We start from the raw sequence: 27,631 nt of genomic DNA on the forward strand, positions 1-27,631 counted from the left end.
CGAAACACTGCACTCAGTACTGTATTCCTAGTTTATTATACTGTATGTTTATATTGTACCATTTTATTTTTATAATGCTTAGGTACTGCATTGTGTGTAACCGTTACCGTTTATAATGTTTATATTATAAACGTATGGGAAACCTTGTATTCAATTTTTAAACTTTTTGACCCAAAGGAATAAAATTTTATTGACATTTATGGACAAAAAAAACTAAAGAAGTGGAAAATTAAAAATGTCTATAAATAATTTGAAAATATTGAAAATATTTTGAAAATCTTATCAATTATAGAAAAGATGAAAATCGAAGCATTATTTCGACAACTGATCATAAAAAATAATTAAAAACATCATTGTAAAATCAATATATTCATCACAACTCTCAGAATCTAAAATCAATTATTTTGAGTTACATTAATACGCAAATGTTTGAGATACCTTTGTAGTTATGTGTATATTAATAATTAGTAATAATATTTACATTTACATATTATATAATAGTATATTAATACATACATACATTATACATATAACATGTATAATAAAAAGTTGTAGGTAGTAACTAGTAGGTATAATTAGAGTTGTACATTTTGATGAACATTTTTAAAACTTTTTTTTTTCATTTTGTAACTATTTATTTTTTTTAAGTTATAGAACATTATTTTGTTAAATTAATACAAGTCACACCCTTGTACCTACCGAAATTATAGTCATATAATCACTATCGTTATTAAAATAATTATCACAGTTTTTGTTTCCTATTATTTCTAAATAAGTATGTAGAACTACTACGAATTGTTAATACTATAAATACATACTTACGCATAAGTTAAAAACGTGACTGAGGTTTTGTCTATCTCTTCATATTCATGTCTGTAACGATTCTAACTATGAACAAAGAAAATTTGAAAAATTTGAGTTTTGAAAATGTTGCTGAAAATTTCATTGAAATAAAATGTTTATAGTTGATGTTCATGTTATGGACATTTTCATTTTAACAGCTTATATATAATATTTATAGAATATTTAGAATTTTTTTTAACTTTTCGCCAACTATAAAAATAATGAATCAGGATTTTTTTCCAAATGTTGTCCGGCTTAAGGACTCAGAAGTACCAAAGCAATATAGGCCATATGACAGTAAATTGACAAGGGAATTAAAATCACAACCCATTACATTTTGTTTGACACAAAACACAAATCATCTCTACATATTTTCTTCGATTAAGAGTTCAATTTTTTGGTACTGATGTACATCATAATCTAAGCCCGTGTTGTTGTCGTAGGTACTGCGACTTAATTGAAATTATTCACAACAGTAGAACCACAGTCCACGGTGGGAACAACAATTTAAATATATATAATATATATATATATAATTTAAATTAAATAAATGACATGTTATTTATTTAGTTTTTGTTGCTTCATTTTTTGTTCATATATAATGTTTATGAAGATAAACATATTATTACAACATTAATGATTCACTGTCTTGAGATCAAATTACCCAAACACCTTCACCATATTATGGGGAATTATAGTGTGTGTAGTGTGTATACTACCAAACAATTTTGTCTGAAACATTCTAAAAAATATTATGAATTTATATTTTAAATACTTAAAAAAATTCTATGTTAGATGACAATTATTTAAATCTCAAATCTCAATAATATTATATTAATTTGATAACTTTTAAGAAATTTAACATTTTATCTTAGTTACATTATTCTTAGATACTGGTAATATGATGATAAAACTGCGAGGGGTATTAATTTAGTATCTGACATTCTGACTTACCTACCAAGAAAAAATTGAGTTTAATATGAGACCTATCAAGGTGATATATATTATATAAGGATAACAAATGTGTACAGAGGTATTATAAGAGGTGTGGTACATTTTTAAATTTTTTTTAAGTGATATAAAAAGTGTGTAGCTAAAGAATTTTTTAATTAAAATAAACACTTACTAGAATAAAATAATTTTGTAAAATTTTTTAAATAATTTTAACATATTGTTCTATTTCTATGCTTAAATGATGGCGTTAAAATGGTTTGAAATTAAATAATTTTTAAATTCTTAAACTACATATAGTGCAAGCGTTTTAACTTTTAAAATGGCATACATTTTTCAAACTGTTTTAACGCTATCATATAAACAATAATATTAAATATTAGTATATGATGAGTCTTCAATATCCATACATATTTTTTACCAGGGCTTAAAACCGGTAACCGGTTTGTAACGAAAACCGGTAAAAAACCGTATATTTGAGAACCGAAACCCGGTAATCGCTTTTAGTTTTGGAATCCTGGAAGCGGTTATTGTTAATCGGTAATCAAGGTAAATATCTAAATATTAACATCAATGCGGTTACCTCGTATTTTCAATCCCGGTTTTATAAACAAAACCGATTCCCGAGTTCCCGACCAAAAAATCAACGTTTTTTTCGTGGAATTTATTAATTGAATTATGTCATGATAACATTATAGTTAAATTTAATTTTCCAACTATTTTTAAATTTTTTTCCACAATTAATTGCCGTCGAGTATTGCTTATCTGTTATGAATATCACATATATTATATAAATAGATATAAGTGTATAACTATATAATATTATAAATATTGTCATAAACGTCCCATTTTTCTCAAATTATAGATTTAAGGACAAATGTTACACCCAAGTTTGGAAACAAATTTAATTTATTTTTAAATCTAACTATGGATTTGGACTTTTAGTAAATAATAATTTTTATATTGTTATTGTGGGGTTTAGTATTGAAATTTATTTATAATTCATATTTTAAATTACTATTACACCCATTATCATACCTATATCTCTAATAAAAATTATTATTTATAAATGAGTTTTTTCACTTACTTAATTAGTATTTTAGATAATTTTTAAGGTCATGTTTTGAAGTTTTTAGGGCATTTTTGCACTTTTTTTAGGGCATTTTTGCATTTTTTTTAGGGAATTTTTGAGTGTTTTTTAGGTCATCAATATGACAATATCCTAACTCCAGTTATTACCAAAAAGATCTGTGTCAATATTTCACTCTTGGTGTCATCTTGAAAAATTATTTATTTTTTCGGTTTCTTACAATTATAATGTTATAAATAAGAAAATTATAACAATAACATTTTTTATTTTTTATTTATTAAGATCGCCATTATTTCGATCATATGCTTTAAAGTTTAAACAGTTTAAACTTGAAAGTAGTTTGAAAAAATAAATATTTAAATTATTGAAGGAAATCCGACCAAATTAAAGCATTAAATAATAATACTTTTGTTATCAACCCACGAATGCCTAAATAAACTGTTTTAAAAATATGATAAAAAACTGAAAAAAATGATTTTTTTAAAACCGGTTTTAACTGGTAACCGATTACCAAAAAACCTTATCAACGGTTTTTAAACGATTAACGGTTATTATAGTGTTTGAAATATCTTTATGGAAACGGTTACCGGTTACCAAAATATCACAATTAAACGATAACTGGTTACCGGTTTTAAAAAATTACCGACTTTATTGATAACGGTTTTAAGCCCTGTTTTTTACTAATATTTTGTTTGGCTGATTTAGATAGTACCTATTCAATTTAATGCTGTAATTTTTATGTTTGTATTATTAATTATTAATAAAAAAATAATATCATTTTACGATTTTTAATCTGACTTAAAATACTAAAAATGAATACCCAGTATGGTAGGTCTTGTGATCCAGCACTAAACGAAGATTATGCAAGACTTTAAATACTTGTTTTCTAAGCTACAAGACAAAAATAAAAGGTACAGTTAATATTCTTCCATCATTATAAGTTTAGAATTTAAATTAGTAATAGTTCTGAAAAATATCATAAGATATAAGTACATACGTTTTAAGATTAGCACATTTTCTAAAACTCAACAATCTGAATGTTTAATTTTTAATGTATCAGTGCGATATCATATATTATAATTGATTGTCATTATTATCAATAATAATTAGGAATAATGGGTTCTAATAACGATGCCTGATTAAAAAGAATTAGATCAAGCTACAATTCAAAAAATTCAATATTGTAGTCATTAACATAATATCATTAACATTAACATATACATATCATTAACACTGTTAATTAGTAAGTATTTTTCTATAATCATACTTATTTTTGCATTAAATTTTTTTTTTTTTAGCATTATTGAATGGTGGTTAAGTATACATGTAACATGTTTAAAAAGAACAGCATTATGTATGAAAAGTGAATAACACTTTGCTGCTAGTGCTACGCTTGATAAATTTTCTCTTACACATCTTGTATATATTGTTATTACTCCTGTAAGATTCATTATAATTTATAGTACAAGATTGTAGAAGTCAAAAATATTTAAAAAAGTTGCGGTTAATTATTTCTTACATACATATAAATATTTAATTTGTACTCAATTATTAGTATAGTAGTTACTAGTTTACTACTTACTTGCATATTTAAATTTCAACTTTAATTATCTGTTTTCCATAATATTTGGAAAGTTGAGAAAAAGAAGGTTCAGAAATATAGAAAAACGATGTTGGAAGATGTTTATGTAAATGTGTTTAGAAGCTAATAATAACAAGAAAGTATTAAACAATTGGTTTCCTGATTTGATAGTGGCATCAACTTCACAATCCTTAGTCAGAACTTATATATTCCAGGAAATTAACTAGTATGTTCATTTAAGGATGAATAAAACTAAGCATTAGTAAAGTCTCTTAATTTAATTACCCAGCTATTTATTATTATATTTTATAAATACAGCTGAAAAGTAACGAAAAAAAAAATTACAATATTTACAAAAAAAATTGGTGCTAAAATGAAAAACACTACACTTAATAATGGTAAATATTAGATTTTGTACATGATATGAATTATGAACATATGGTTCTATCAAAATGTATCTATTATATTATTATTATTATTCAGTGATTGAAAAAGCTCTCTTTTTTCTTGAAAAATATGAACTCTCACACTCTCATCTCACTGGGAATCTGGGATAAAGAATACCGAGTTACTTGGTGTTAATAAATTGTATGTTGTTACAGAGACATATTATATTAAAACATTTGATAGCGATGAAAGTTTATTTCATGCTAAAAATAACTGGTAGACATACTATATTATGTTAATGTAATTCCCACTAATTTTAAAATGTTAAAATAGTTTTCCATTTAAAAAACGTACATTGATTTTCAACAATTTATACGTTTTTTTACAAATATATTATTTTTAATTAAAAATTCCTATGAAGTATTAATTGAAGAAATAGATCATTTTGTTGCATGAATATTGAATACTTAAATTTATGGATGATCGAGGAAATCACCTTAATCAAACCCCAGTTATTAATGAGAAAGATGTTAATTCAAACAAACTATTTTAGGCATTTGATAAATTAATGTGGTATTTTAGTATAATATGCATTAATTGCATTATATAAAATATGATTGGGAGAATAAATAGCCAGCTGTGGTGCTTTAACATTTTATTTCAGTATTCAATTCTTTTGTTTGTGGGATTAAAACGTATATAATATTTTTTATATTATTTGCTATTTACTCTAATTTATTTAAAATTTTATTCTAACCAACTATTTTGGAAATCAAATATTTATTACTTAAATAAATAAACAGTAGTAAAATAATACTTAAAATCAACTATATTTTTCTTTAAATAGGTATGAAAATAATATATGATCAATTAATCACATACTTATACTTGATTAAACAAAAATGTCATAAATATGTTTCCAAAAATAATACAATATTACATCATCATGATCTAGTTGATTTTAATTATATTATAATTGTGGGCTTTTTTCATGAAAAGTATTCAAATAAATTTTTCAACAAATTTTTGTCATAAGAATTTTTCTAATGATTAAAAACATTTTTTTTTACTTAATATTTTGTAAATTAAGTATTAAGACTACATTGACCAAATTTAAATTCCTTATTGAAAATCAAATCTTAAAAACCCTGTTCATGTATTTTTTCATTCTTTGAATGAGAAATAATACAAACTCAAAATTTTTTTAAAATAATATAAATCATACCTAACTATAAAGTATATGAATAATTTAATAATATTGACAATTTTTGCAATATTTAAAGTACTAGTGTTTGGCATTTTCTTTCTTCATGTTGCAATCATAAGAATTACAATATGCACAAAGCTCACCTTGATGATTTAATTTTACTACTTTGGATGTTTTAGTTGGTGAATTAGTAGTTGGTTTGTTGTCAAGTTTGGTAATGTTTTTAATTTTTTGTTTTATTGCATCTAGGAACTTATCTAAAATATATTTATGATGTATAAAGACATATATATTATGTAAGGAAAATTTAAACATATTTACTTATATTATCTGCTTGAGTATCATTGTTCTTAATTGTACTACCTTCATATTTCGTAATGTTTTCATGGTTTTGTGAAGAATTGGTACCAGAAAATTTTGTCGCATTGCTAAAAAAAAAATCTTTGATGTTTAAATATTTTATGAGTACTATTTTTAATAGAATTTTATTTTGTGCAGCAGTTTTGTGATTTATCTCTTTATTTAACTTGTAAATTGTTGTTAACATTATAACTTAGTGTATATTTCTATTCTTTATAATTATAACTGTCACGCTAAGATGACGTTATACACCCTTATTATGATGTTTCCTTCTTAGTAATGTATAATACATATTATATAAAAAATAAATACGTCCAGCAATTTCAATTTTGTGTTATTAGCTTAAATATTTTAGTGAATTAACCTTTTATCAAATTTAAAGGTTGTATAGCATGATTATTCTCTTGATTAATTTTTGTGTGAACTATGAGTATTTTAAAATATTAACATTTTACAAACTCATAACTCACTTATTAACAATTAAAATATAGTAAAATATAAATAAATAGAGAACACAGATAATTCTTTTACATTTAAGTTTGATAATGTGTTGATTCACTCTATTATTTAAGCTAAAAACACAAAATTAGAACTGCGGAATGTAAATTTTGATATATTATACATCACTACATTAGTAAGATGAAAACCACTCATGCAGGTACAATATTCACTTAAGTACAGTTTTTTTCATAATATCTTTAAATATTTCAGTTAGAGTATTTATTTTGAATACGTTTTGTTATTGATCTATTAACATAGGTATTACATTTTTATTTTTTTAGGATGATGCAAATTAATATGAATTAATACTAACTACCCATTTTTTTATCTTGTATAAAACAATTATTATATATGGGTGTGATTGATTTGTAAAGTTGATCCTGATATTTTTTTTAAATAATACTTTGATAGACAAACTTAACTTTTGATTTATTTCCCTAGATCTTACTTGATAGACAAAGTTGATGATCTTAAATTTGATAAATTATCATATGTCAATATTCGAAACATTGAGTTGTACAAAGAAGGTAGGGTTAACACTATTACAAAAAAAAGTCTGTTTTTCATATTTATATTTCAATAACCATTTATACAAAAATTAATTATCTGCCAAATAATAAATATTAGTTTAAATGACATAGTTACGTTTATAAATAATAAATTACTTAAAGCCACAATACAATTCAATTAGATGTTTGATGTACTTCTCTTTACTTCTTCTCATTATGCTGTTGTAATATGCTATAGTTAAAAAAAAATGTTTATACATTAAACATAATGAAAAGAGTTTAATATTGAGAGTTAATTTTTTCACATGTTAAAATATAGTGTTTATAATTTTAGATCATGTTATAATAATGAATATTGTACTCACTTTAATTTATTAACAACTCAAATTCACAAATTGTATGGAATTTAAATTAAATAATTGCGTTTATTAAATTTTTTTTTTTAATTGGATAATACTTATTGATGGGTATTAATTAAATGTATGTATATTTTTTTGTCAGAATAAAGGCTTGAACTGTTAATGTAATCATCTTATACAATTTACAATGGCTTATGTTTATAAATTATCTTGCTTTAATTTTGAGGTATATATACTATTTTGTTCTCTGATATTACAATATTTGAATTGATAGTTTTTTTTTTTGTTTACAGTAGGTTTATAAGCTTGGTAGAGTTAAAAAAAAATTAAAATATCATCCGTGTTGACTGTTGACTTTTTCTTGTACCTCCTTCATGTTGGTAGTTATTGGTTAGGCATAGAATGCTTCATTGTTCTTCGTACAAAGAGCAATGGAGTGAGAAGTGTTCTATTGTCAGCGATGCTTAAAACTTTACATTGATGGTTACATCAAATATAAATGTTTGTATTAAAACCCCTTCTTTGAAATACATAGGCAATAGAATATGCAGTAATACGGTTACTTTGTTATCAGAATTATTGTCGAGTGATAAATATACGGGAGCTTTAATATAGGTATTCATGAAAAAACACTAAAATAGACCACGGGACATCAAACAATATAAATCAGTAAAATCGACGTCCGATGATATCCTTCGACGTTCCACGTTCAGTAGAAGTTTTGTCGTCATAAACACCGTTTTGTTACTCTATTTAGGTAATAGTTATTTTTTTGGGTTTTCTTAGGGCATTAAAATCCCAGCTCTATAGTAATCATCATAACGACTAACGTATGAATTATAGTTGTCGACGAGATGAAGTTTGAACGTGCATAAAATCTATCGTGTTACAACTTTACAAGTTTACCACACGAAAAACCGTAACATGTGGTCCATACAAATCGTACAATAAGCTTAATAAATTTAATGCTCCTACTAAAAAATATAAGCGATAAGTTCTACTACTGTCTTGTAGTATTAGTACAATAATTTGAATGTGTGTAATGTACTGATGTGTGATATATTGTGTACAGCAAGTTCATAGAACTCGGATGTTATAATTGCTGTAATAATTATGGCCACAAAACAATAAATTACAAGGTCTATATGATATAATATGAAATATATAATATAATATGGTGTATGAATATATGTATGATCTAAGGCTTTTATAATTACTTCTACTAACTAGGTATTATGGTATATAGTATTAATAGTATTATGGTATTTATATGTCTATATAAAAAGATCTATTCTTCTGGTCTCTGGTGGTACCTACAGTATATAATGGTATATAACATTATAACGCCACCATTGCACACAAACGAGAGTAAGGCTCTATAGAACATTTTCTATAGTGCCCTAACGAGAGTAGTCCATGATTATCTGTGATAATAGTTAATGATAAAGTTTATCTTAGTTGGTAGTGGTTCATAATATGGTATGCAATGAATTTAGAGAGTCACTGAAATATTCTTATCATATAAACACAATTGTCGTAATTTTAGTGGTAGTGTTTACTGTTTAGTATATGAAATTTCGAACGCAGTGTCGCAGACTCGCAGTATTGCAGTTGCACTCAGTTGCAGTAACGTCGTAACCTCGTAACGAACATACAGTACTCACAACGACAGTCTAGTGAAGAGCGGCCGCCGAGATCATCGATTGACATCCGTCCGTTCACCTACCGACCTACCATCGTACGACGTACATAAGTACATTCTCGGCACGTCCTCCTTCTCAGTTTCTCACCGAGGCCAGTGGTATCGTCGACTGCGACGGCAAGCGGAGCTTAGCTGTTCACCGCTGCATACCAACGGATTTTCGTTCTGCGTCATCTCCTCCTCAATGAGAGAAAGAATACCGGTAACGATTCACATTGCAGCTTGTTCATTCATTATTATTATTATTAATATTTCGTCTATCCTGGATGATTAGTGTCATCGACTCTGAACGGTTTTTTTGAACCAAGTTAGCTTTCTGATTTCGGCGGTGCCCCGAACTGTGCATTTTTCAATCGATCGTTGTTGGTACGTTGTCCGTGATACTGCGCAGCGTTTCGGCACAGTGTGGTCGTTCCGTTGTCTAGGCCGCGTACATGTTGCGCGTTGGTTTTATCGATCTGCAGTGATTCGTTGTTACAAAGATATTTGTTATAAATGCAGGTTAGGTATCCACTTAATTTTTTCGATTTTTTTTCCAAAATGTGTGTTAAAAGTGCTGAATACTAAAGTATAGTCAAAACATTCTCGCAAATCATTATTTTGGTAATTATAACTTTCCAAAATTTACGATTTTAGGCATTTACGCATCCTCGAAACGCTGTTCTTTTCTTTTCTACAGTTTCGTATTGGATTATTGCCAATTATTTATCTTACATTTTCACATATCCACAATTGTTTTATCCCTGTTACCTAATTGGGGTGCCTTTGCATAACAAGTCAATGGATATTTTCGATTTTTGGAGGGGAGGGACAGCGCTGAGCTGTGAAGCGCCGATACACGCTTAGTCATTGCCGAGGGATATTGTGTTAATTTGTTTTATTAGAGTTATCAAGGTAATTTGCATATTTCCATCCATCATAAAAATAAACAATTAAAAAAAATTGAAATAGTAGTTATTTTAAGGTTTTTATCAAGGATATCACATATTTTTGAAAAATTGATTTATAGTTGTTGGCATGACATTTTGAGTAAAAAAAAAAAATAAAATAAAATTTTTTTTAAAACACACTCCTATAAAAACATAACTAAAAAATATTTTAAAAATTGCACTAAAAATACAAAAATAATTTTCTGTACTTAAAAATAATGAAAAATTTACTGATGAAAAATTTAAGTGTGTGGTGCATCATACAAATCATTTAAAGCCAAGCTTAGTTTCACATACACTTCTTTGTTCAAACCTGTTTATAAGATAGTGACTATGTCAAGTGTTAGAGCACCACACACTTTTAAATTTTTCATTATTTTTAAGTACAGAAAATTATTTTTGTATTTTTAGTGCAATTTTTAAAATATTTTTTAGTTATGTTTTTATAGGAAAGTGTGTTTTTAAAAAAATTTATTTTTTATTTTTTATTTTCTACTTTTTAATTGAAAGTAAATTTTTTTATTAAACGTTTAAAAAATATTTATGAAACAAATTTCTTATATTAATTAATGAAACAAATCAAACTACTGATGATTATGATTTATTAATAAATAAAAAAGTTTTTTAATTATATTAAAATTTAATTATAACTATACTATATTTAATTATTTTTTAATTTTTTAATTTATTTATCTCCCGTCATAGTTACCCAGTTGGAGTCCATAAATAGTATATACTTGTGTTTGTACTAGCTAGGTATATATATATTTAATGGACAATATTATAATATTATATTATATTATACCTAATATAATATTACTACATTAAATATTTTAGTAATTTAGATGCCGGGAGTTCATAATTTAGGTAATGGTACCTTTACTTCCTCGGAGATGACTTTGCACACCCATCATCGCCTACCTGGAGGTCCGTGTCACAAAATGACAACGGATTATTGTATTGTCATCCAAGACCAAGGTCTATACCAATTTTCAGAATTTTTCATTGTCAATAAATCGAGCGCGCAAGATTTGATTACAGACAAACAGACGTGAAAGCGACCTTAAGAAAAGTGTGTAAAAATGCAAGCATTTTCGAATTAAACTTCTGTATTCAGTGCTTTAAAAGACACATTTTGGGGAAAGAAAATCCAAGATCGAGCATTGGAACCAAACTACATTTGTTCCGCAATATGTATATTAAGAAAAGAATGAATTTACTACATTTAAAACATTTTCAAGTTTCCCTGTTTTGTATAAAATTGTAAAATAATATTTTTACTTATGTTATTTAATTGTTTCAGATTAAGAAGTAAATTACTAAATAATGTAACCAAGTGGAATAATAATTTTTACCATACAAGAAAAAACCTGCATTTACAATGGTTCGTATTATTTTTAAAGTTTCATTCATAATTTTATATTAATAAAGTCAAAAAGTGAACTTTGGAAGTTTAAGCCAAATCCTAAAATAAAACTGATTGTATGTATTAAGAATGTTATTGAAGTAAATTATCAGTCATTGTTTGTAATTTTTAAAACATTTGTATTAAAAAAAATTGTAGTATACCTTTATATCTTTTATTCCTATGACATTATTACATTTTTTTAAACAATATTATGAATATAATTAATAGTTTGAAATCTTTGTAATTATTTTAAAATAATCAACTTATTACTTTATCAGTATTTTAATAAATATATGAAATATTTCATGAGTTATAATCACAAACATTTTTTTAAATTAATGTTAGTGTTTTTGGCTTAAATTTCCAATTAGAATTATTTTTTAGAGCTAGAGTTGCCATTGACTAAGATTTAACTATTATAGTCAGCATTATTTTATGTATATAAATTATAAAATGTTTTTGTTTAAAAATATATATTGAATTTATAAACTCTGCCAAATACTATTATTGAATGTTAATTAATAATTTAAATGAAAACAATTTTTATATTAATACTTAAATGTATTTATTCTTATTTTGCATAGAAAATGGAGTTAAGAAGACCCTCCACACATATTTATTATCTCTATCTTCCAAGTACGTAACTTAGAAAATGTACGCTTAGCAGATCGTATTTAATTCTGTGAGTTTAAAAATTAGAGTAAATTATGAAACTTGATGATAAGAACATAACCTGTGTTTGTATTTGGAATTTTACAATAACCTAATTTTTAACTGAGTTATGAACATTTTTAATTTATACTTATTTACATACGCACAACTTTACTACAATGTAGCATTGTTTGCATTGTTATAATGTTGCATTACTACAAAATTGAACTATCATAAAACACCCACTTACAAACACAGATAATCTTAACATCAAGTTTCATAATAGGTCGATTCACTCTAATTTTTAAATTTACAGTGATAAACGCGATCTGCAGAGCATAAATTTTCAATTGCAAGATACTTGTAAGATGGGGACAACAAATGGTTGAGTTGCATTCTCTTAAAATCATAAAATATAACTATAGCAATTAAACAAGAATTACAATTTTGTTCATTAAGCATAACTAATTAAATAAATGTTTTATACAGATAAAATATATTTTATTTTGTAATACAAATTATTTATTTATCTTGTAATTATTTGTCAAAACATAACGTTATACATTATTTTTAGTTACAATGTTCTGAGATAATATTACATAATGAAAAATTCATTTTTTTCATTTTTTTATATCACCAGATGAGGTAAGAAATTGGGTTAATAGTATGTTAAATTTTGATATTATTTTGATGTTTTTAAAAGTCATACAAATGAAAGAATTTTAAAATAACATGGTATATTTATGGCAACTTTAGTTTACAATTTAATATAATGTTTACTTATTCTGGAGCAACTATTCAGTTGTTGGCTGTTCAACTTGGTAATGATTGCACTTACTGTATAAAAAGTAAATAAATGAACCTAGTTGTTTTTATCCATGGGTTGATTTCAGAATGAAAAAGATGACATATGAACGAGGTCTACTACATTTACCTACTTGTTATTCCATTAACACTTAAATGGAAGTCAGTGTGTAGTATGGTCGTATGTTTATTCTTAAAATGTATGTTAATTAGATGTAATATATCTATCTGTACTTTATAGGCGTATCTCAGGATTATATGTTCTAGTTGGTTTCAAATGAAAATATATTTATTGAAAAGTGTTAAAAACAAATATTGTATAACTAAACATATATTCAATATTACTTAATCATTATTTATTATAATAATAGTATTGAAATTACTAGAATTCATAATTCTGAGAAATACCATGTGATATATGTATTTAAATTGAGTACGTAATTTTAATGATTAGTGCGTTTTCTAAAAACTATTAGGTACATTAATTTAATTTAATAATTTAAGTTAGATTGTATAAGTGCAATATCATATTATATTGATTATAAATAATAACATCTGTAATGTGTGCTGCTATAAATTTTTGACTATGTACTTTAAACTTCAGTTGGTTGATTGGGATAAAAAATATTATCTTGTTTTTATTGAGCTTGGAACGATGTAAAATTCCGCTACTAACTGAAGGTGAATATTTAATTGACGAAATCAGTTTTTGTGTTAAAACATTGATAAAATGTCCACCCAAAATTTTAAATTAGTTAATATTTATGTCTTACATGGATATTTTGAATTTTTTGAATTATGTTTTACTATTGATTAAGCTTTAAGCGAAAAATAAATAAACTGTATTATAAATATAATACAGTTAGAACAATATCTTATAATTGAAGTTGACTTAAGTTAATCATTTAGTTATAATGTTATCAAAGTTAAGTTGGTATTGTATATTTTATGAAATTTATGGGTTCTTTAATCTTAGGAGTTTCTTATTGTTCTATGCATGCAGTTAATTATTGAATTATACAATTACCTATTAAGAGTGCTTGTAATTAATGTGCTTCAATACTACATTATTATTTTTGAATAGAAAAAAATTATATTTTATTTGTGAAATATAGGTGAATTTGGATGAACCACCTTTTCTTGCTGTTGGGACGGAAGTAAGTGCCAAATACAAAGGGGCATTTTGCGAAGCAAAAATCAGAAAAATATCAAAAACTGTAAAATGCAAAGTGCGTTAATTTATCTACCATGAATACTTTTTTTATTTTAATTATTTATAGTAAATTATACTAAACAACATTTATATAAATGTGTATTGTTCTGTTAAGGTTCAATATTCTAATGGAATTTCTACATTTGTCACAGATGATGCAGTGAAAGGACAATTAAAGGTTATAAATCTCATCTATTTAAAATTAAAATATTATATCTGAGTATTCAATTTATATTATTATATTTTTTATTACATGAAGGTGGGAGCTACTGTTGACGTAAAATGTAGTGATAAAAAAGAATTTGTTCAAGCAACAATTCAAAAAATTCAAGATTGTAGTCAATACACTGTTGGTATGTATTTTCCTATAATTAAATTTATTTATGTATTTAATTTTTTTTTCTTTGTAGTATTTGATGATGGGGATATTACATGTTTAAAAAGAACAGCACTATGTTTGAAAAGTGGAAGACACTTTGCTGCTAGTGCCACACTTGATCAACTTCCTTTAACACACCCTGAACATATTGGTGTTACACCTGTAAAAACCACTATAGTACAAGGTCGTAGGAGTCAAAAACATAAAAAAAGTTCTGGGTAATTGTTATCATACATATAAATATTTTAATGTTTCTTGTGTATTTAAATTTAAACTTTTAATTAATTGTTTTCTCTATAAAAAGGGAAAGTGGAGAAGAAGAAGCTTCATCAATGGAGGAAAAAGATATTGGAAAAGTTGTATGTGTAGAAGCTAATGATAAAAAAAAAGTACGAGACAATTGGTTTCCTGGTTTGATAGTTGCACCAACTTCACAATCCTCAGTGAAAACTAATGTTGCAGAAGACTACTTAGTTCGTTCATTTAAGGATGGAAAATAGTAAGCAGTAATAAGGTTTCTTAATTGTATTACTTACCTATTTATCATCATATTTTACTAATTCAGCTATACAGTACCAAAAAAAGAAATTACTGAATTTACAAAAGAAATTGGCGCTAGAGTGGAAAACCCTACACTTAAAACTGGTAAATATTAGATTTTGTACTAATGGTTCTATCAAAATTTTTCATCATAATTATTATTATTTAGCGGTTGAAAAAGCCCTATTCTTTCTTGACAAAGATGAACTCCCGCCTCACTGGGATAGAGATTTGTTATTTGGTGTTGATAAAATTTGTGTTGCTACAGATAGTGAAGCATTTGATAGTGATGTAAGTATATTTTATGCTAAAGATACCTGGTGAACATTCTATGCTAAAATTATACCCACCACTTTTTAAATTTCGTAAAAATTATTATTTATTTAAAAAGTATGTATTTTAATAATTATATGATTTATTAATATATTATTTTTATTTTAGAATTCCGATGAAGAATCAATAGAAGAGAAAGATCATTTTGTCGCACAATTGTTTAAATTTATGGATGACCGAGGAACTCCCCTTAATCAGGCCCCAGTAATTAATGAGAAAGATGTTGATTTATATAAACTATTTAAGGTATTTGATTAATTAATTTGGTGTAATAATATAATATGCTTGTATTGGATTTAATAGTGAAAGTAGATAGCTATTTGTGGCCCTTTAACACTTTAATAAGGTGTTGAAATCTTATTTTCACCTATAAAAATTATTATATTTTTTTATACTGTTTGCAATATTGTTATCTATATCTTATACAAATTGAAATTAATTATTTTATTTAATATTAATCAGTTATAGTTTGAGTAAATAAAATAATAATACTTCAAATATATTCTTGATATTCACGTAAAAGAATTATTGGCGTGTGTGCCAAACATTAATTATAAATGAAACTACAGGATTTTTCTATTCTACACTTCTGAAAAACACACAAGTCAATTAAGTTAACCCTCTTGATATATTTTATTCAAATTTATAATTATTATTTATACATTTTAATCACTTTTCTGATTAATAATAGTTAATACTATTTAATTATTTTTAGGTTGTCAATAATTGTGGCGGGTATAATAAAGTAAATAAAGGTAAATTATGGAAGTTTGTTGCAAATAAAGCTGGACATGAACAACAGTCATTTTTTTCTGTTAAACATTGTTATCAACAGTAAGTATATAATTTATTAATTGATAATTTTATTTATATAGGTTTAAAAAATAAAGATAATAATTTTAAATCTACAATATTGCAACACATAATAAAAAGTTTAGTTAGCTTTATTTAATATTCTTGTATGTATATTGATTGTTAAATATTAATAAATGATACTATCAATTTTACCTTGTTTAAATATCAATTAAGTATTCAGTTTCTCGATAATTTTCGTTAAAATGTTTCCATAAATAATAATATCTTAATGGTTTTATAAACTATTTTAATCATACATCTCTATTATGTCATTAATATACAATTATTATTTAAATGTTTATTCGTTTTCTGTATTTGTATCATTTGTTTTGTTTTTATATCTAGAATCTTATCAATATCCATTCATAACTTAGAAAAACGATTTTTTCAAAGTTTCATATATTTTTTGAAGATCCTAATTTGTAATTCAAAATATAATTATCTGTATATTTTTTGTTCTTTATTGATAATCATGTTACGTTAATTTTGTTTGATAAATTCTTTTAATATTTCTGTGAAGCCATTGATAAATGTCATAAAATTATTTTGTGATTGGTATATTGCATTTTTAAAAATATTTAGTTTATATTTTTTCAAAACTTCATTAAAATGTGTTATTAATCATCACTTATACTTTTAGGCAAATTGTCTGTTACTTACACAATAAATGAATATTGTTATTTAAAATTTCTAATGGTTTTGTTTTGAAAAATTGAGTTCTAAAATATCGTAGGCAAGCTTATAGAAAACTTATTACAAATTAAAGTTTTTTTTTTCATATTAAATCAATTATCTGCTAATTATTAAATATTAGTTTAAACCAAGTTTTTTAACCGAGTTAATATATTATAAATTACACAAAGATTTACCAAACTAGATTTTATTTTCAACTCTTAGTAAAAACTAATGTTGTTAAAACATCAAATACCCATTTATATAAATTGTGTGATACATTTCGTAACAAATAAGGGTATTGGGCATTAATAAATATATACAAATTAAAATGTATTTTAATAAATTCACACATTATTATAAATAATAAAATGTAAATTAATTTTTTTGTGTTGCGTTACAGATATTTACATAGTTTTGAAGATTTTTATCGAAAACTTGGATGTACTATGTTGAGTCATCCAAGAGGAGTAAGATCACGTAGCAGATTTAGTCGCAGCATTATTAGGGATGTTGATAAGGCGTTACCTAGCACTTCATCAGCAACTGATAAAAATAAATGTGCAAAAAATGATTTGAATGATAAAAAAAAGGATTCTACTGTAACTAAAAAAACAGCAAAAGCTATTAAAGCTGAAGAAAAACATCAAAAGAACAATGAAGAAACATCAAAGAAAAGTGATAAAAAAAAAGAAGATATCGCCAATAGCATGTTACGTAACAAACAATCAGTGAAATGGGATCCAGAAATAATAGAAACAAAAGATCCAGTTAAAAATTCTAAAACTAAAAAAGAAATAAAAGAAATCGTAAAAAAAGATATAAAAAAAGAGATAGATTCAGATACAGTAGATGATGATCTAAATATTGCAGATAAAAAAGTAGATAAAAAAAAATATTCAAGAAATTTATTTGGAAAATCAGTGCAAAAAACTATCAAAAAAGAAAAAGTTGTTAAAGTAAAATCTGCAAATACCGGGTTGCCAGGAATGAGAAAAATGAGGGCTATTAAAGAACAAATTAAAACCTTTGTTAAAGAAATGACTCCATTCAAAAAGTCTAAAAGAGGAGTTTCGAATACCCAACAAGATGCTTCAAATAAAGGAAAAGCAGATGAAGAAGTACCAAAAGTAATATTGGTTTGATTTGTACTGTATTATGCTTTTTACTAATAAATTAAATTAGTAATTTAAATTTGTATTGGTTGATAATTATTTAGGCATAAGAAATAATATGTATATTTTTAAATTTAATTTAAAAAAACTACAAACTATATTATTTTTCTAAAATTTAAATTACAATTAATTTAAACTTGTGAAAAAAGATTAGTGATTTACTTCAATTTATAATGAATGTAATAATAATTCATTTCATTTTATTAGTTGCTATATTTTTTAGTATACTTGATAAATGTAGGTTGATTTTGAAAATAAAATTTTAACATATTTATTTATAATTAATTAAATATGATTTAAAAATTAATATTTTGTTTCATTATTTTAGCTTACGCGATCAAAGACCAAAGAAGAATTACCTACTAAATCAAGGAGAGTTTCAGTATTAAGTGATCTTGCTGATAGTGCTTCTATTGTACAACTTGCACAGCCTGGACTTCTTGTAGAAAACCTAATAAAAATTAAAAAAGAGGATGGATCTGAAAAGAAGAAAACTGTAAGAAAGAAAAAGGATGATAAAGAAGAGAAAACTTCTTCAAACGATATAATTCCTACACCTGTGTATGTTTATAAATTATAATATTATTTAAAACAGTTCTATGTTTTCCATATTATTTAATATTGGTATAATATTTTTGTTAATTTAGTAATATTGAAAATGTACCATTTGATAAAGACTCACCAGTGGTTGTTGGAGATAATTTAGTAGTATACTATGGAGATAAACAAGCAACAACTTATGATGCAAAAGTGAGCTATTTAAATACATAAAAATATAATTTTTGTTTTAAAATTAAATTTTAAATTTATCTAAGTTAGTTTAATATTGTGTTATATACACTAAATTACAATTAACTCAAAGAAATAACTCTTATTTTTAATCGCTGTGATCAAACTGTATTTGTAAAGAAATTAATTACTTTTTGATTGTTGTTGTTATTGAATAAATTAACTAATAACTCATAATTATAATGAAAAAATAAATTAATGTTTTGTTTTTTTAAATGTTTAAAATAACTTTTATACAATAGTTTAAAAGTTTATTTTTTGGAGTTTAATTTGTCTTGTTGCCAACAAATCTTTTACAAAAATTAAATTACTTAATTTAGTTTTCTCCAAAACTATCTATTTGTATCGTTCGTCACACTGCCACTAGCTTAAATTAAAATTATTATTATAGTCCTATATTAATTTAAGATATTCATCATCATTTAACCTTAAGGGTGGATTCTGAACTAAATTTAATTGAATTATTAAGTCCAGTGGGTGGACTGAGCCCGTAATAGCAAACTGATCAAAATTGTAAAATGTCCTATATTAAGGAAAATTGATATGACCAATTTAGTATTATATTTATCAAACACTGTGTAACCTAACCAATTAAAAATAATATATTTTTATATGGAAATCTATAACTTTTTTTATAAAAGACTTCTGTACCTATAGAATATCTTCACCGAGATTAAAATTAAAAATAGCACATAGTATTCATTTTTCTAATCTATCATAATTCATAATGCCAACTGTAAAAACATTAAACCAACATTATAATTTACTATCAAAGAGAATTGATTTATATTATTCTATTATTAAATTAAAAATACAGCTGCAGATAATAAACAATTAAGATGTGTTTATCTAAATTACGGCCTCTTTGGAGCTTATTAATGAAGGGCTCTGTGCTCCTGTAGTATAAGAGCATAAGACATCATATCTATTAATCTTACAAGACAGTTAGGCAGTGGGCCAGCCCGCCTTTGCATAACCTTAATTCTTTAATATGTAATTTGTATTATTTAAATGAATCAAATTATATAAATACTATACTTTTTTCAGGTCATTAATGTGTGTGATATTGAGGGAGTAATGAAATATTACGTACATTATAAAGGATGGAATTCACGTTATGATGAATGGATAGATGTGATGCGTATTGCTTATAAAACTAAGGATCCTGAACCAGGACCTGAAGTTGACAATGACGCAGATTCTTCAAAAAGTAGTCCTTCGGAAGTATGTATATCATAGTTGTAAAATGATAAGGTTGGAAAAAACTGATGTATAATAATTTTCAGATATTGTTTTAAATATTAAAGAGTTATAAGATTATTATTTGAAATGTACTATTAATTATTAATATGTTTCTTCTTCTTTTTCCTCCCAGCTATTTGGGGTTGGCCAACCTTTATCCTCACAGTTTGACAATTAAATAATTATTTTTCCTATTCCTATAAAGTACCTATAAAAAAAATCACTTAATAATTTTATAATGTATGGTATAAACAATAATAATTGTACTCTGTCTCAAAAGAGAATATTCAGTCAGACAACTAATTTTCATCAGTGTTTTGTGTTTCATGTAGTTTTCAATGTATTGTTCGAATCATTCACAATTTACTCTTTTGAGACAAAGTATGCTATATGTTGATTTTTAGAATTTAATCTATTTACGACAGTTTTTTTTTTTGTACAAGTAAATAAATATTTTTTTTTTTTAAATTATGATTTATATATTAATTTTATACTAGATTAAAGTTTAAAATAGTCAATGTTTTGCATTGTTGAAGATCAGATTATTTAAGATATTAACTCATAGTTTTTAAAATTAATTGGATTTTTTAAATTTTAAATTTACACACTTAGTTATTAATAATAACTTATTATTATTATATTATTTATACCAGTAAAATATACAGTATACATCCTTCCAACGTCTAATAATTAATATTTTTTTTAGCCAAAAAGTATAGATCAAAAAAAGTTACCATCAACAAGCAGTAGAACCAGAAGATCAGTTACTCCACTCACATCAAATTCAAATGTAAAAAAATCACCTTTTAGCAGTGCTCGACCTACTAGAACATGTACTTTAACCGATCGTCCATTATTCAATATTGGTATGTAAAATATTAATGCTAATTTATATTTATGAAAATACAAATAGGTGCAAGACAAGTAGAGTAAATAAACATTATGCACTTATTGTTATGTACTTATTATATTATAATGGCAATATTTTTAGTAGTTATTTCAAAATTCCCACTCCTAAACATTACTTAAACATTCAATGATACCAAACCCCTGTCAACTAACATTATTGGTGATTTGAGTTTTGTCTTGAATCTTTTCATTGTCTTAAGTACATATACTGATTGTAGATATCATGACAATGTTCAGTACTTGGTAAATTTAATTTATCCTTTTTGGCTGATTGTTATCATTCTCGTAATATTCTATTTTCTGTAAAATTTATTCTTTCCTTTTTTTAGAAACTATTTTCAAAATCTCTTCACATGTTACTCGTTAAATCATTTAGATCTTTTATTTTAAACAAATCACTAGGTCAGCTAATCATTAAACTATGAAATTGGAAACTGTTAAATTTTTCAATATTTTTACTTTATAGTTTTAATGTATTCAGTTTGCTCGTTATGTATAATTAATAAAGAAAATAGTGAAAAACTAAAATTATGAAAAACAAATGAATTAGTTTTTAGTAATATATATATTTATACATAATATGATGTATTATATTTTTGATTATATTGTAGATAATTCCGATTCGGAAGGAGAATACACAGCAAGTGTTGGATCATCCAAACAATACAATAAAAAAAAAGTTATAAAATCTGAACCTGGTGTTATTATAAAAACTGAGCCATTGGATTCTGATAATCAGAAAAAGACGTTGTATCCAAAGACATATCCTAGTAAAGAAGTACTTATGCAGCGAAGTGCACCTAGAAAACCAAAGTCATGTATGTTTAAAGTTCATAGCAATAAATCTGAAGAAGTTGAGATTTCTGAACAAGATAATCTTAAACCTCCATTTGATTTAAATTTTGTTATGCCGCCACCAAATGATAGTATAAAACCAAATGCAGATAATGAAAATGTAGAAGCGGAAAAAGAAAGTAAAATAGATGATGGTATACAAATTGAACCAAAAATTGCTCCTAATCATTATTTGTCACCTAAAGGAAAATCCGAAAAAAATGATCTACAACATATTTCTGATTCTTCAAAATGTGGGGATGAAGAAGTCATAATTAAATCCGAACCGTTAACAATTCCAACAAAATCAGAAATTTCAAGTATCATCTATTACTCATCATCCTCTGACGATGAAGAACAGAAGCAATTTAAAAAAGTAACAGATATCATCTCTTCCTCATTAGATGATAAATCTGATGAATCTAAAATATCTGGTACCGATTTTGATCTTAATAAAATAAGATCAGAAATGAAGGGACTAATGCCAACTTCAACAAATAGTAATAATGATGTTATTCAAAATACAGAATCGTCAATATTAGATCAACAAATAGAAACAGAAGTTTCCAAAATCAATGAACAAGTCACAGACGATGTTTACGAATTTAAAGAATCTGAATCATGCAATTTCGATAATATTTCTTCTGTCACCGAAGAAAAATTTTGTAGAACTCTAAGACATGATTCACCAAAATTATTTAGCTTAGAGAAACCTGATGAACCACCAAGAGTCATTGATTCTCCAACACTAGAGAAAATTGGTGAACAAAATGGATCCATGGTACCTTTTGTGCCTAATATCAATAGCATTTATACAGTTGATAATAATGTTGAGATAAAGGTAAATGAAAATTTGAACATAATAAATAAAATCGAAAATCCAATTATGAGAAATCAATCTGACAATGAGTCTAATGAATCCCAAAACTTATTAATAAGCAATGTTGCAGTAGATACGTCAAATATAAAAGAAATTAATCGACATTTTGAGGATGAAGCAAATGTTTCTGATTTAAAAGATGAAGTTTTGGATTTGTGTATGAAACCACCTGAATCACCACCTACCAACATTTTTAGTATGCCAGAACAAAATGAACTCAATGACATGATTGTTGAGGAAGATGATGATGAAGATGATGATGAAGACGATGATGAATCGAAATTGGTAATAGCTGAAAATGATAAAATAGAATCTGATTTTCAAATGGATTCTGATCTTGTGGTTATTAGTGAAGAACATAATTCTTCCAATGTAGAGATTGACAGAAATATAGAAGCACAATCCTTACCACCACTCCCACCAAGTATACATACCAATATTGAATTGGAGAGTAAAAGTTCATCTAAAATAAAAAGAGCTATTAGTATACCAAAAGATACAGATGATGAAAGTACTACGTCATGTAATGAGAGCATTCAAAATGCCCTTATTCAAAGTTTCCAAATGTATTCACATTTTGAAAACCATTCTAGTCAAAATAGACTTTATATGGATAATATCGATGACAATACAAAAGCTGGTTTTGAATTTGATTCAAATTCAAAATCACCTACAATTGAAGATAGAGAAATCCCTGAATCTGGAACTAAGCTTGATTCGTTGGTTAATGACAAGTCTGAAAAATCTAATTTTGTATTTGACAATGTTAAAGATAAATTTAAAAAAGAAAAAACTATAGTGCTACCAGAATTGCAATGTAGAGAAGAAATAGTAGATGAAGATACTCTCAATAATTCTTTAGTTATAGAGTACAATCGTAAATCTGCAGAATATGACATTCATAAGCCCAGTACTAGTAAAGGTTTCTTTGATTCAATACATCAGCCAGGTACAAGCAAAGATAGTTTGTATGAAGCTAGTCAAGCAGTAAAAAATAAGCATTTTGATACAAACGTCCCTGAAAAAAATAGTTTATTTGATCTCAATATTCCTAGTTGCAGTAGCAAAGATATCTATCATAACATCCCAAGTACTAGCAAAAGCAGTTTCTATGAAAATTCTTTGCCGAGTACTAGCAAAAGTTTTTACAATCCAGAATCTGATGTAAATAGTGTTCTATTTTGTGAAGAAACGATACCAGGCAGTCCAACTGGTACGTCAGAAGAACAATATGAACAAGAGGAAAGAAAAAAAGCTCTTCAAGCACTCTATGAAGCAAGAGAAGCGGCTTCAGCTATGTATGCTATGAATCAATCTTTTCGTAGCCCAATGGTAACATTGATGGGTGCTACGGATGAAGAAATGGAAGAGTATACCAATATTCTTCAAAAGTAATTTTATTGTTTTATTAGAATATAATATAGATTTAAGACAACATTATTACCTCATATTATTAGTTCCGTATTGCAATTAGATAATATAACAGATTTGTGTTCAGGGACTACAATTTTATGTTGTTAGTTTTAATTTAACTGTGACGGTCTAATAGATATTAGAAGAATAGATAGGCCATGCAATCTTATCACATGCAACTAATTAGTTAGTACAAATTTCCATTTGCGGAAGTAAGAGACCATCTTTCTCTCTTCCCCATTTAAGACAGTGTCCTCTTGCTTTGTATGTATTAACATGGCCTATCCATTCTTCTATTATCTATGGTGTAAGTAATACTATCTGTGTTATCTTATTAGTTTTATATAATATTCATTTAAATTTGAATACAAATGACTTGATGATTTGGTAGCTTCTAGAATTAAATAGAAATATCTGAGAGCTTTCGCACGTGTATAATATTGTACTTCACAAATATTAATTTTTTTGGTAAAAAGTATCAATCTTTTGCAATCATATTAATAATTTATCTATTAATTTGATTAAATTTCTTAAAACATACAAATTTGTCAAACATTTACTTGAAAATAGCTTCCTCACATTTTTAAATTAATTTTTTTTTGTCTTCAATATCATTCAAATTTTAAAATTCCTAATTTAAAAAATGTAAAATCTAATGTTGAAGGGTTATTGAGATTAATTTTTAAAAAAGTGGGATAGTTATTTTTAAGAAAACTTCATGAATAATTCAAATATGTTTTCAGAAATTTTATCTGATGACCAAGATAGATAATATAGACATAAGACAGATCTATTTTGATAGTAAATAAAGATAAGATAGAATTGTTTTAAGCCAATTTTTTTTTGTAGTAATTTATAGTACTTGATTAATTAAGATGTCTTCAAATAATTCAAAAACAGAGTATATTAATAGATGATATTTTATTGTTAAATTTAGTATTTTATTATTAAGATTGTTTGGTAGGTTATATTATTATGAATTGTAATGTATTGTTATTTCAACATTTTCTTTTTATAATAATTATAGAGATGAAGCATTACTTGATCAACAACATTTACAGTTCTTAGCTGAAGTTTCTAGTAGGAATATTGGTATAAATATAAATGAACCGTCAGTTACGGAACCACTTGAAAGAGAACCAGAGAAAACAGTTGAGAGTAAGTAGTATATAAATTATGATAGTAAAATAAATTTATTATATTATTATTGAATTTACTCACAGAAATAGTAAAGCCATCAGAAAAACTACAATCTAAGCGCAAAATAAGCAGTCATGATCAACCATCTAAACGCAGTAAATTATCTACTACTACTGCTCCTTTACCTTCAGGTAGTTAATTTTTGAAATTGGTGTTTTTAATTAAACTTTGGTGATGTGCGGGCTAATCATTTAATCTATTTTTAATATGCTCCAAAATATTTTTGTGATATTTCCATACATCATTGAGTAATGATATTGTTTGTAATTATCACAGTATCACAAAAATGCCAAAATAAAATGTTTTCTTATAAAGTTTAAAATAAATTAAATTTTTACACAAAAAGAATATACTTCAATATCAATTAAATAAAAAAATATATATTAATATTATTTGAACCAACGAAAATAACCACGCACGTCACTAAATATAAATGTATAATTAAAAATAAAAAATTTATAGTAAGTCGTGCTAAACAACTAGATGAAGACATAATACCGTTATCCCCAAGAGATGGCAAACCAATTGTTAAATACAGTAAGTTAAATTACATTTTTTATCTTAGTAAAATTAATGGTAATGTATTTGAATGATTATTATGATATTATTATAAATAATCATAAACTAAATTCAAAATTAGATTAAATAAAATTATATTGAAATATATTGTATGTATGATCTGATTAGCAATTTCTAACGCATAATATGCTATAATAATTATTATTACAACCTTTAATATTACATCTACATACAATTTTAAAATTTTAGCTCCAGGAATGAATTCAGCCCAAAGGCAAGCTATTTTAATGGCCAAAATAGATGATTTACGTAAAGAATTTAAAACAGTGAATGGTCGTTTATCTGTGGTTCATAGAAGATCGAAAAAAATTAATAAACGAAAAAGGGAGCAAGCCAAAGCTGCTAGCTTGAACCAAAACAGACATTTACAAGTAGCTAGTGGTGCTAGCACATCTAAATAAATCCGCCTATTAAAATTTAAGTATGAGATATAATATATATTAACTATTTGATATAATATCATTGAGAATGTAATTCTAAATAATATTAAATACTTCATTGTATTTATTTGTTTTTATACCTTCAATTGAAGAATATCTTATTTTTTACTCAGTAGACTAGACATTTTTATGACAACATATTAAAATTTAAAATTGTACCCTATTTAATGTTACCTAGCTATTTAGTATTAGTTCAGTGACTTTGTGTGTTAGCACTTAGTTAAAAAAATGTTTAGTTTCAAAAATTTTTTTTTTTTTTAAATTCAAATGCAATTTAAGTTTATTTAGCTGTTAAATTTGTTTTTTTTGCTAAGCTTTTGATTTGTGAGTGTGCAGAGGAAAATTGTGCCTTATAAAGATATTATTAAGCGTGTAAATATTAAAGTAGTATTTAAACACTTCCTCTTTTGTCATAAAATTAAGTGTTTTTCTATTATTGAGTAATTTCATTCTTTTATATTCATTAAGATGTTTGATTGTATTCTAGCTCTAGCATAATAAGCTAATATTCCATCATTCCTTAATTTATTCAAAAATCATGAAATAAATTAATAAATACTATATTATGTTCTTATATTTGCTGAACATAATGAAATTATTTAAACTTAAATGGTTCTTAAAAACATTATTTATGTTGGTAACTAATATAATAAATTATAAAATCATTAATATTGATATTAAGTTTTGTGTTTATTTAGAAAATAGTTCACAAGTATTTTTATGTATAAAAATTTTCAACTTTTTGATGCTATCTTCTACCAATTGCTATTTGTAATCAAATCCTGGACCTAGGTTTTCAGCTTAACATTACATTTGACAAAATACTTTTATTAGATATTCTAATTGATTATCATTTGTATCAGTGCTAATCTGGCACATTAAAGACTGAAATTTT

At 25.3% G+C, this 27,631-nt stretch overlaps 1 protein-coding gene and 1 pseudogene across 5 annotated transcripts; one reads left to right on the forward strand and one right to left on the reverse strand.

Annotated features, from left to right (window-relative positions):
• Nucleotides 1-6,102: 6,102 nt before the first annotated feature.
• LOC107161527 (uncharacterized) lies at nt 6,103-7,488 on the reverse strand (annotated as a pseudogene).
• Nucleotides 7,489-9,361: 1,873 nt separating this feature from the next.
• LOC107161528 (uncharacterized) lies at nt 9,362-27,411 on the forward strand. Of its 5 annotated transcripts, XM_015507961.2 has the most exons (23): nt 9,363-9,693; nt 11,258-11,492; nt 11,724-11,804; nt 13,373-13,464; nt 14,399-14,512; nt 14,612-14,674; nt 14,756-14,849; nt 14,907-15,093; nt 15,180-15,374; nt 15,441-15,520; nt 15,585-15,706; nt 15,857-15,994; nt 16,464-16,582; nt 17,679-18,405; nt 18,779-19,011; nt 19,098-19,200; nt 20,287-20,463; nt 21,188-21,347; nt 22,002-24,495; nt 25,545-25,675; nt 25,741-25,848; nt 26,180-26,254; nt 26,486-27,411. In XM_015507961.2, the coding sequence occupies exons 4-23, from the start codon at nt 13,390-13,392 to the stop codon at nt 26,695-26,697; spliced, it is 5,607 nt and encodes a 1,868-aa protein (XP_015363447.2). In that variant the 5' UTR covers nt 9,363-9,693; nt 11,258-11,492; nt 11,724-11,804; nt 13,373-13,389; the 3' UTR covers nt 26,698-27,411. The 5 variants fall into 5 exon arrangements, with proteins under 5 accessions (XP_015363448.2, XP_015363447.2, XP_015363445.2 ...); XM_015507962.2 differs by lacking the exon at nt 11,258-11,492 and having other exon boundaries at nt 9,362-9,693; nt 26,201-26,254; XM_015507959.2 differs by lacking the exon at nt 11,258-11,492.
• The last annotated feature ends 220 nt before the right edge of the window (nt 27,412-27,631 follow it).

The sequence above is a fragment of the Diuraphis noxia genome, unplaced genomic scaffold (genome assembly GCF_037042655.1).
Source record: "Diuraphis noxia isolate RWA-SAM2 unplaced genomic scaffold, SU_Dnox_SAM2 contig0001, whole genome shotgun sequence".
Taxonomy (NCBI): Eukaryota; Metazoa; Arthropoda; class Insecta; order Hemiptera; family Aphididae; genus Diuraphis; species Diuraphis noxia.

What these genes read in the sequence shown, in the direction of transcription:
- LOC107161528 (XM_015507961.2), top strand. Translation starts at nt 13,390, where the DNA reads ATGAACGAGGTCTACTACATTTACCTACTTGTTATTCCATTAACACTT. An exon ending in AGTCAGTGTGTAGTATGGTC is followed by an intron (nt 13,465 to 14,398) that starts GTATGTTTATTC and finishes TGTGAAATATAG; the next exon opens with GTGAATTTGGATGAACCACC. An exon ending in CAACAACTTATGATGCAAAA is followed by an intron (nt 19,201 to 20,286) that starts GTGAGCTATTTA and finishes TACTTTTTTCAG; the next exon opens with GTCATTAATGTGTGTGATAT.